At 39.9% G+C, this 12,485-nt stretch overlaps 1 protein-coding gene across 2 annotated transcripts in view; it reads right to left on the reverse strand.

Moving 5' to 3' along the window:
* LOC135201864 (conserved oligomeric Golgi complex subunit 3-like) overlaps nucleotides 1-12,485 on the reverse strand; it is a 158,367-nt gene that overhangs the window by 87,737 nt on the left and 58,145 nt on the right. For both annotated transcript variants that reach the window (XM_064231166.1, XM_064231165.1), the window contains exon 3: nucleotides 11,889-12,050. In XM_064231166.1, coding sequence (XP_064087236.1) covers nucleotides 11,889-12,050 — 162 coding nt within the window. The remainder of the gene's footprint in view (nucleotides 1-11,888; nucleotides 12,051-12,485) is intronic.

The following is a 12,485-nucleotide window of genomic DNA, read 5'->3' on the forward strand; positions in this document are numbered from 1 at the left end:
CGAACTATATCCCCACATATTTACCCACTAAATGGGTAATTTTAACTGTCAGCGTTACCAATGCTGCAGGTAAAATCTCGTCAAATGAGTTACCTGTTACCGTTGGCAATGCTGGTGCAAATACTGGCCACCACAGGCCTGTCTCCTCAATTGAATCATTCACTATCAAATTGAAGTGGGAGGAGGGTGGGAATCATTCAGGTGTTCAGGTAAGTATTACAATACTATTAGTTTTATGAAAACTTCATATTACAATACACTCCCTCAACACCTGAATTAGCCCGATTAAAAAAATTTTAATGGAGGTGGGATCAATCTAATTCAGCCCGACCTGTCGATGGAGCATAAGCAGGTAACTCATTATCAACATACCATGTATAAATGTATGTATCCTCACCTAATTATCTAAATCAGTAAGTGAGGATGTTTGCAAAGAAAGTAGTTCAACGTCAGTGTTGAGTCTAAAGTACCATCTGACTCAGAAGCACCACCTTTTTGGTAAGCTATACTCCTTATTCATGGAGGTAAAAACAAATCTCATCTAGTCGTCCAACTCAGTAGGTGAGGATGCTTGCAGAGGAAGTACCTTACCGTCATTATTGAGTCTAAGGTACCGCCTGAGTCTGAAGAACCTCCCATGCGGCTATCTAGCCTCTCACGTATGGAGGAGAAGTTGAGTGTGCAGGACCTTCAAGTTCTCTACTGCTCCCTGACGCAGATGACTTGTGCTGAAGAAGTTGTAGTTATTCCAACATGACCATTGGGATCTGCCTACCCTCAAGGACTACCTCACAAGACTTGCTTGACTGCACATACCCTCACTACCCAGTGACAATGACATTACACCTGATACTAAACCTGGACAGGAGTCTGGAACTGACGCTATATTGATCAAATGAGGGAAGGAAGTACTCCCGGAAACCCCGGAAATAAGGCAGAACCCACATTGAACCCCTTGAAGGAGGAACAGAAAAAGCTGCAGGAAAAATTTGAGAAAGTAGCAGGAGAGAGAGAAAAAAAGAAGTCCCACTAGGAGTAACCACCGGAACACCTAACGCCGACATTGTGCAGGTGGAGAGCCAACTATGAGGCACATAAAAGTGCCTTTAATGACAGGTTACGAACTGTGGAACCAATGGGAGCCGCAGAAGGAAATTACCAGCTACCCTAACAAAAGGAGGCAGAGGGCACAAAAGGTACTAACTATGGTGCAGACGAACTGCTAACTGCTGTAGTCCCCCACAATAACCACAGTAAGCACATTACATCTCAAACCCCTAAAGTATAAAAATGGGAACTGAAGAAGGAAGATTACTATCTACCCTATTGAAATGAAGGGCTGAGGACACAACTGGTACTGATACACTCGATGATGGCGCAGACAAATTGCCAATTGCCGTACCCCCACAAGAACTACTGAGGACACATTACATCTCAAACCCAGTAAAGGATGAAAATACGGAGTTGCAGAAGACTCTGCACCCGCCTTTGAGCATCGAAATCAGCAGCCTGAAAACTACAGGATCCGTTGAAGGTGCTCAGAAAACAGCCTCGCCAAAATTACTTCCCTCAACCCCGAAGAGAGAGAGAGAGGGTTGTTGAAACCCCAAATTTCAGGATGAAATGATGAAAACTCTGCTCTGCTATGTTAATGGCAAAGAAACAGGATGAGCAAGAGACGAATCCGAAGCGACCTCTGAATAATGACCAAATAAAGAAGATTGTGTAACGACATTAGTAGTTTTAGAAGAAATTGGGAGAGAAAGAAACTAGACTGACTCTGTTCCCCATGGTAAACTTGACAAACATCATTAAAAACTCAGGAAAATTCTTCAAGACGTGATCGTGAATACAGTCCGTATTCAAGCTACTGTAATTCGTCTTACAATAATTCGATTTTACGATGGGGTTAGTAATTAAAATCGGCACTACTATATTTTGAAAATAAGTCTTTCTATATCTCGCGCGCAGCTGGTGCATGCAGCAGCGTGCAGTCAGGCGGCGAGATAGTTGAGTTTAATGTAGAATTTAGGCCAAAGGCCAAGTATTGGGAATTATTAGGCCATTCAGCGCTCAAAAGGAAATTGACAGTGAAAGGTTTGAAAGGTGTAACAGGAGGAAAAACCTCTCTGTTGCACTATGAATCAAGTGTTAGGAGAGGGTGGAAAGTAAGATGAAGAAAGAGAATATGAAAGGAGGAAAATAAAAGGAATGCAGAGAGAGAGAGAGAGAGAGAGAGAGAGAGAGAGACGAGACCGAGGAAGAGAGAGAGAGAGGGAGATGAAGAGAGATGCGAGAGCGAGAGAAGAGAGAGAGAGAGAGAGATGCCAAATTACAATTGTCTAACTTTTCTACCTCCATAACTTCATAACTTTACACCATCTTCTAAGGTAATAAGTATTATCTTAACGATATACTCATATAACTGCATACAGTCATGAACAACCGAACAAGAAACTTATTTTTTTGCTAATATGATCGAATACGATAGCAACATCCGTTTATTGTATTCAATCCGCGTACGACAGTAAACACTTACTGTATTTATATTATAAATGTAGCTGAAGCTGATAAGGTAATATTACATGCATTGGCAACATGGATAAACTCCCAAACTTTTATATGAATTCAAACACAGCTGTGATAAAAAGAAAACTACTAGCATGAAAGAGCTCATTTACTGTAGTTTTCACACAGACATAAGATAAATAGCATAAAGCTTGTAATACCGATGAAAACTAGTGAAAACGAATGGAATTGCTGAAATTACGCAATCTATTAATGGAGGGGAAAAAACTAGTTTCCAATGAGACGTATTAGTCAAATTTGTATTTAAAATTATGTCGTGAGATGAACAATATGAATTCGTTCCATATAAGTAAAGTATCCAGATATTCATTTATGCTAACTAGGAACAAGAACATTCGCTGAGACCCAGTGAGACCGTTGCATCTGGAGTGAAGGAATTGACTAGTCAGCATCTCTGCCTGTCTAGGCCACATCCCCCCCCAAGGCAGGGTTATGTGTTAACGGCAAGCTTGTAATTATAATTCAATTAAAATCAATCACACATTTTCAAAATTAATTTTAAGTGTAAATCTTTAAACTATCTAATATTAAATTTCAGTTGTAATTTGATAATGCGACTGGGTTACAACGGGGGTTCCGTTCTTGAGACGCATCGTAAGCTGAAAATCCTCGTAAGCTGAAAATCGTCGTAAGCTGGAATATCATAAAAAATCCTAAGAAAAACTTACTTTTTATGCTTTGGGCGCATTAAAACTATGTAAACTGCATTCTTATTGCATTTTTCATAAAAAAACCTTCAAATATTGATTATTTTGCATTTTTGGTGTCATATTTCTTCTACCAGATCAGCGTTTGTAGGCGTCGTAACCCTGGAAATAATTTCTGATGAATATAATTGAAAAAGCGCCTTAACCTCGGAATGTCATAAGCCGAACCCGTCGTAACCCAGGGATTGCCTAATTGACATGAGGCATCATGTAATTACTGACAGAAATTTGTCTGCTAAATTGATGAAGACGTCATATTACCGAATTACGTCCTTGGTGGAATACTAGTCTTGGAAAGCAATGAGCAATGAAAAGTAAAATTCCTTATAATTTTTTATTTATATGATACAAGATACCATTATTAGCTATGTTAAAAATGTCAACATAGTAGTTGAAAGACCGATCAGGGCCAAAAAGCGCTTTGGGAATAACGATACTTCCTCTGTTTACCTTGGTTAAGAATGAGTTAAAAAAGGCGAGGGTAACTCAATAAGCCACCAGCTGAATAATTGAATTATGAAACAAAATATGACTGCTATATTAGTTTTTATAATATGATATGAAGATATATACAATATTGGATTAAGTACCTGGCAAGCCTACACAGTCCAACAATGCTGAAGTCGGACTGAATCTGATTCTCGTTCTTGTTCAATTACATTTTTGTACCGAATAGTATCATACGATTCGATTCTTGTTTCGTGTTCACTTACTCCGGTACCGAATCATCATAAGTCAGAATACACTGAATCTTCAGGATTGGCCAATACTTGTAATTACTATACAGATATGAAGTATACGTAGAGAATACTTTAGGCTGGACTACTGTTGTTAATGTTATTCAGTTCCCCTGTACTGAATTATTGTAAGTCAATATGCATTGCCTACAGATTTAACCGAGATTAATAATTACAGTACCATATATGAATAAAGTCAAATCGACAACCTGATCACCAGGATTACCACCACTGCAAGACAAACCACAGACAGAAAGAGGAACCTTCGAAGATGAAGGAGCGCTACCCAAAAACTTCCGAGTCAAACAAACCAGAAACCACATCCAAATGACCATCCACAGACTAGAACCTTCTGTTGCAAAGAACTCAAAGCAAAAAATAAAACCAAAGATGGCCCTAATAAACCTTCACACTAGACACTACAAGGGAGTCCGAACCCGAGGGAACCTAACCTGCTTTTCTCTTCCTAAACACTACTTGACCTACTATCGCTACTCGTCTGTCCCTGGCCTAACTTTATACATAAACCATAGAACTTACACCTTAAGGGGGGGATCCGCTGCTAAACACTGACTGCTCCGTGCCGGGGGGCTGAAAGATCCTACACTCTGTGCTTGCGGGTCTTCATAACCCCTGGCACCCGTTAGGGTTGGTTCTGGAACAGGCAGGGGAGCTGAAAGCGAACGATTAGTATCACCTACGCTACTATTGCTATCTCTATTTCAATTAGCTTTGTCATGAAATTAGCAAACAAGTTGGGCATTTTCTGTCTTTCAATTCTGAACCATTCCTACTGTAGCTCTTCTCTGCTTAACTCTCGCAATTTTGCTGCTATCTTCTGTATGCTCTTGGTAATCCTAAGTGATGTAATGAACTAATCCTTACATTCTTTACACCTCTGTATGACATACATTGCACTTCCTTACAGCTAAAACAAAAAGAATGTCTGTCATTTGAGGGTATTCATCCTTCATTGCACTAGCACAGGAATGAAGCATACCGACATCTCAACCAGCAGCTGTTGTGGAGGCAAGGCTGATGAAGCAAAGATTGAGGTAAGGGTTTCTTGATGAGGCTCGACCATCTCCTCCCAATGATACCAGAGAAGTTCCAAAAACAATCGAAATACGATCCAAAGCAGGGAAAATCGGAAGAGATGATGTTAATGAAAGGCAAGAATACCAAAACCCTATCAAGGCCTCAGTAAACACTGTAAGGGTCGGGCTAAAAGACCAAGTTTGCTGGGAGCAGGAACATGTCCGGCTCTCCACCCGAATGAAGAACAATTGAGGAGACGGCCCTGTGGTGGCCAGTATTTGCACCAGCATTGCCAATGGTAACAGGTAACTCGTTTGACTAGATTTTACCTGCTGCACTGGTAACAGTTAAAATTACCCACTTAGTGGGTAAATATGTGTGGGGATATAGTTTGGGCTGGTCAGTGACCAGGGCTAATTCAGGTGTTCAGGGAGTGTATTGCATTATTTAAACCTTGTAATCAATAAATCTTAGCAAAAATTTGTATCATCTAATTACCTGTCCCTGGATATTGTAGTTTTTCTTTAGTAAACCCACTATGATATAAGTGTTTTCCTTATTTTCATTACCTTGCAGGGCTAACACTGATATTTAAGTAGGGAAACTATAAGTAAAATTACCAATATACAATTTAAATAGAAAGTTTTGGAATAATTTGTTTAAAGCCTTTTCTAGAAAATTTTAAGCAAAAATATTTAAGGGTGTGTTTAGTTGAACCGTAAACTGTCCAAACATAGCAAAAACTAATATGTATTTAAGAAATTCTTGGAATTCAGCCATCAGTGTGCCTCTTATCACACTAGTACTAAATTTTCTTTCTACATATATGTTTCTAAATATTTAACTACAAATGTATGTTGTATTTTCACCAAAATGTACAAGATGTATAACATACTAGTATGCAAGTATGAAGCAGCAATAAATGACATCTATTGTGAGTACGTGGTTTTATTATGTAATTTCAATAATTGGTACCAAAGAGAGATTGTTTATTCACAAAAATTTCATACAAACAAACTACTGGCTATCTTATATGATGCTCACAACCTAACAAAGGAATGTTCAATTGCTGCTTAGAGCAGAAGGGGTGGTGGTATAAGGAAGGGATTAGTATGGTGACCTTAGGGCTAGAATCACTCAGTACATATTTCACTCGCAATGCAATGAACTTTTTATAAATATAATAAAGGGATTTGACGTAAGGAAAAACTCTATTTCTGGGCGATTGGCTCGTGTCGCCAGCGAAATATCCTTAATCTATTATTTCTAGGGTAAATGTACTAACACATACCAGAGAATAAATAAAATAAAGAAAAAGGTCAGTATAACTGACTCGCTCACCCTCCAACCCAAAGGGTGTCGGTATGAACACTAGGCGAGTGAGACCACTACCACGAGCCAAAAACCAATAGAAAACTCTCCCACCAAAACAAAAACAAAAAACCCTCCATGAGGAGAGCGACCCCCACAGAGTGAGCAGCTCGTACTACTACTACTCCATCCCATGCTGCCGACTGCTGCGCCTCTGGTGGCCATCCTGAAGTTAGCAGACAATCTTGGGCGAAGGGATGGGTAGGGTGGGATTTCGCTGGCGACACGAGCCAATCGCCCAGAAATAGATTTTTCCTTACGTCAAAATCCCTTTTCTGGGCTCAGCCGTCGTCGCTGCGCGAAATCGTACCAGAGAATAGCACAAGATTGTAAACAAAAAAAGTAATAAATAAATAAGAATAGGTCTCAAATAAAAAAAAAAAAAAATAAAGTAAATATAAAACGAATATAATTGCTAAAAAGATACAAATACACAGTGATACAAAATAGATATGCTTAAATTACCCTTAATCTAAACATGTTTCTTATCATAAGGTAATTTACATATGTACAGAGGTAAATGGGCTTAATGTAACAAAATGGTATCTGTGTAAAGGCATGTATCAAAAATATAATAGCAATTAGTAGTCAAATGAACAAATTAAACAAACAATGATAATATATAAGGAATGCATATGACTTAATATACAAAACCCGTAACCATTATAAATGAGATGTATCCCCTAGCATAAAAATAAGGGGTAAACATCCATGAGATCAAAATCCAATCATGTGTGTGTCCCTAGCAAAACTAAGGGGCACCCACTACATCATCATAAAAAGCAGCTAAGACACCAGGTGAATGTAAATGAACACGGTAGGAATAGACGAACTGTTGGGTGAAGCAGGTAGAAAGGAGGACTGAATCTTCTACTACGAATTAACTAGAATCAGGGGAAACTATGTTTCCCGCTGCTACTGCTGAAAATTTCAGAGCTTCCAAGGACTTAAGGTAATGGCGTTTGAACACTGTCGGCGATTTCCACCCGGTATACTTTTTCAACTCATCGAAGTTCATGTGTTGGAAATAATTAATTGAGGTGGCTACTGCCCTAACATCATGTGCTTTCGGGAAAGAGTCAGGATTGGCTTGCTTAATAAAGTACAGGATTTGCTGCCTGATGCCTTTAATGGATAAAGTACCACCTTTTTCCCTCTTAAAGAGGGGACCCGATGAGGATGAGGAGGTCCTGGACAGAAAGGCTCGTAAGGTTGTAACTGGGCAAAGAGATACATCTTGTGGAAGGGGTAGTACCTTCCAAGGTTCCCACCTCATCAAAGGATCTTCATTCTTTGCTAAAAAAGCTACGTTCCGGAGAAAGAGTAGTACTTCCCCTGTGGGAAGGAATTGAATATGATCCGGTATCTCTGGATAAAGCCGACAGTTCTGAAATTCTTGCTCCTGAAGCTAAGCTTAATAAAAAACAGGGTTTTCCTTAAGAGCATTATAAACGAGCATGTGTCATTGTCGGTTTCTGAAGCCAGTTTTAGAACATCGTTTAAGAACCATGAAACTGACGTAGGCCTTACAGAAGGTCTAAGTCTAGCACATGCCTTAGGAATAGACGAGAAGTAGGAATCCGTCAAGTCTATGTTGAACCCAAATTGAAATATCTTTTTCAAGGCTGACTGTTTGTGTCGTAATCGTACTAGCTGCTAAACCTTTTTCAAATAAGGATCTGAAAAAGGATATAGCTGAATTAACTGTCATGATTCTAATATCAGATCTCTCAGGAAGATTGCTAACTTTTTGACAGCAGCATCGTACTTTGGTCTCAAAGTTGAATCCCTTTTATCGGATTCCAAGAAGAGAATATTCTGAGGGTCAATCGCATCTCTTTTTGCCGCAAACTTCATGAAATCCATAAAGTTAGGGTTTTGAGAATCCCTGAGGAAGCGAACACAGTCTTCGTTTGTACTGACTGGAGAGCTTGGGATTGGGGATCCGAAGAGGACGAAGGCCAGCTCCAGAATTAGGGGATACCAATTGCTCTTCGGCCAGTCTGGGGCTACTAGAGCCACTTGACCCTTGAACGTCCTGAGTTTGTTTAAAACTTTCATAAGAAGATTCACTGGGGGAAAGACAAAATCTCTTCTAGTTGTTCCAGTCTAGAGCCAGGGCGTCCGTGGCATAGGCCAGAGGGTCCAGGTTGGGGGCTACATAACAGGGAAGTGTGATTATCGCTTGAGATGCGAAGAGATCCACCTGTAGCCATGGACTCTTTGAAGGATCCATTGGAACGAACTGTTGTCCAGTGACCATTCCGACTCTAGGGGCACTGATCGGGATAACGCGTCTGCTATGACGTTTCTCACTCCAGCTATGTGAGTGGAGGAGAGATGCCAACTGAACTTGTCTGCCAGGGAGAAGATGGCTACCATCACATGATTTAGATGACGTGACTTGGAGCCTCCTCTGTTTATACAATGTACTACCACTGCGCTGTCCAGAACTAGCTTTATGTGGGAGTACTTTGGTGGGGCGCAACCTTTTTAGAGTCAAGAACACTGCCATCGGGAAGAGCGAGGAGACATTACAGGCTCGAGCGAACCGGAGCGACAAGGAAGCAACGGATGGGGGGAAAGGCCAGTACCCCCCACCACAAATCACCACCGGGCCGGACCGAGAAGCCAGGAGAGGTCGCGTCCAGTCTGGGTCTGTCCCGTCTCCCTGGCCCCTCCGCCTGGGGGGAGAGAGGGAGGCATGCTCGGGTATGTGGAGCGAGCGTGGGCAGACCGACCCACCCTCCCCCGACTCTATGAAGAGCGGGAGGAGGGGGGAAGGGGACTGGGCAGGCGTCTGGCTGTCTCGTGATCGCGTAGTGACCACGAGGCGGTAAGACCAAAATAAGACAACTAAGCCTAGTACCAACCAACTGATCAGAGAGATGCTATCGGGAAGCAACTGAACTGAAAAGCGGTAGCATGGAGACCTACTGGGCCAAAACCGACTGATCAGAGAGATGCTATAGGGAAGCAACCGAACTGATGAGCGGTAGCATAGGCTCAAGGAGCCAGGACCTAGGCTAAGCCAGACGCCTAACTAACCTAGCCACAACAAAATACATGTTATAATAAAATAAAATAAAAGAAAAAAACAATATATAGTAGGAGAAAAAATCCAGGAGTGTACGACTAACCCGAAGGAAAGTCTACCACTCAAAGCTAGTCAGAGGCCGATACTAAGAGCCGGTTTTTTTGGGGGGGGGGACTAGGAGGGTCTGAAAAGAAAAAGCCTACATAAGGGTAAAAGACATGCATGCATGACAAAACCTGAGAGACAGTGAGGACCCCCGACAGTACCCTAAGTAAAATGGATAATAAATAGAGAGCGTATATAGATAAGGGGATGTTCTAGGTATGGGAGACCGAGAACGAACCCACCACGCGGTCAGAACCATGCTGCCATGCTTCCGACCCCGAGTTCGTATTTATACCTAAAAAAACGGCAAATACTGACTGAGGCCGGAAAAAACCAACTAACCATAAATACTGAGTACTTAACTTAGCTGCTGCATAGCTGCACGCTCCATCATAGATAAATCCAACGAAAGGGCACAAAAAACACAGAGAGAAAAATATCACGTGTGACTCGTGTGCGCTAACTGAAAAGGATGGACACCAGAGGCGCAGCAGTCGGCAGCATGGGATGGAGTAGTAGTAGTACGAGCTGCTCACTCTGTGGGTCGGCTCTCCTCATGGAGGTTTTTTTTTGGTTGTGGGAGATTTCTATTGGTTTTTGGCTCGTGGTAGTGGTCTCACTCGCCTAGTGTTCATACCGACACCCTCTTGGAGGGTGAGCGAGTCAGTTATACTGACCTTTTTCTTTATTTTATTTATTCTCTGGTATGTGTTAGTACATTTACCCTAGAAATAATAGATTAAAGGATATTTCGCGCAGCGACACGAGCTGAGCCCAGAAATTATTTTTGAGATGAAAATATTTCTTCCATTTTATAATAACTAAAGTTAACAAAATAAAGAAAAATCAAGAAAATTAAGTCATAAATATGCCATGTTTAAGAGACAGTATCAAAAGGAAGATATACAGACAAAAGCAGATAGTTTGGCTCTCAAGGGCCTTATGACCGACTATACGTCTCACACATTTCAAGAGAAATGAAACGGATTCTCCAAAGGTCTGCAAAAAGGATAACCATATGTCAGTTAGATAAGACAGTTCACAAATGGATCCTACTTCATGGAATCCAACAGAAGAGGGTAGAATTCAATGCACTGAAGAAAGTAAGAGTATAACAGTCATGAATACTTCAGTAAAGCAGAAATCCAAGCAGCAGATGAGAGGATTAGAAGCAACAGACAAAAGGATTTTGAATGATGCAAAATAAAAAGGCAGATGAGCACAGGAGTCACCTCATCGCCAGGTTATCGGAAAAATTTTTGAAAGATTACAAAACTATGTAAGGCACTGTGAACCTTATAAGCAGACAATGACAGAGACGAGCCTGGAATTGAGAGGGGTAAAGAAAGGAGGAATAGATGGATTGCAACCTATCAGAGGAACTGCCTGAAAAATAAGAGAAGGGATGTGGCTCCTTCACACTGAAAGCAGGATATAGATCCATAACATAAAATATGTAGAAGGAAAAGTTAGCAAAAATTACTGGAGATTTTTCACCACCACCTTAGAAAATTGAATGTAAGGTGAGCATTTGGTCATTGCTGTCTGTCACTAGACAACAGCAAAGTTGAGCTTAGGTGCTGTAAAACCTTAGTCCAAGTAACACTACAATGAACCTGCCCATGGTCAAGTTGCTTCACTTTAAGAAGCCAGTTCTTCAAAACAATTATAAAAAGTCAAAATGCTTCTTCATCATTCTATCAATTTTATTTAGATGTTATATATAATATGACAAAAAATTTTTGTTTATTTGAAAGTATAAAATTCTGGGATATTTCCTTTCATTGATGACAAAAATAACATTTCAAAATTTAATTCTGCAAACCAATGACTTTCTCTAAGTTTTCTGACATTTTTCACCGTAATAATGAAAATGAAATCGAGTAATCTATCCTCTGTAAACAAATTACATACTTCCACTAAGTTGTCTATTTATTTAAAGATTTATTCAACAGTATTTTTCTGCATTTATTTAATACATGTAAATCCATTTGTTAAGGATAATTAGACAATCAGTGTATTATTGTACAAAGCAAACCTTCATAAAATCTCAGGATGGGTTTTTGGCTAAAACTGATATATAAAACACATATGATGTCGTTAATTACTGACATAAACATTGGAGCTACGTATATTAGTATATGTTAACAAAGATTTTCCCTTCCTTTACCAAAAAGCCCCCAAAATAGCTTTGTATCAAAAAACCTGACATCTGTGAACCTTACCAGTTTCAAGACTGTAACCCTTGGGTTTAAATTGAAATTCACACTCTTTAACAGTGTATATGATAACACAAAACTTTACCTGTGATGACAGATGATGAAGATTATCCAATGCTTGGTCTAACTGGGAGAGAAGTGTGCGGCACTCAGAGCGATGACTGTCTAACTGATTGATGTAATCTTTATATGGACCATCTTGCTCCTCACACATTTCCTCCTCCACACTCGCAAACCATGTTAGAAACTGCAGTGAAACAAAATATTCTGCATCACATAGTTTAAAACTAACTTTATGGTTTGATATATCAAAATTTAAAATGATGATAAAGCAAATTACAGAGAAACATTGGTTTGTTTCCATGAGAATTACTCTGTTATTCTACACGGATTTAAACCTCTTGCTAACAAGAATCCTACACCTTCAGGAATCATCCCATGATAAAAAAAAATGAAGCAATGATTGCCTACAAGAATCTCCTATTCAATAGATTCTTCCCTGTACATCACATGATATATACACTACAATGCACTTGGCAATTATATAAATTTTCATAAAAAATTTATTATTTGGATACTTACCTACTGTTAAAGTTAGCTATATGTCCGTGCTGATTAGGTGAGTCGGCATTCAAACAAAAAAATTGAATGGCTACCTGGATGACTGTCTAGTTTACCTGTT

This window comes from Macrobrachium nipponense, chromosome 28 (assembly GCF_015104395.2).
Source record: "Macrobrachium nipponense isolate FS-2020 chromosome 28, ASM1510439v2, whole genome shotgun sequence".
Taxonomy (NCBI): Eukaryota; Metazoa; Arthropoda; class Malacostraca; order Decapoda; family Palaemonidae; genus Macrobrachium; species Macrobrachium nipponense.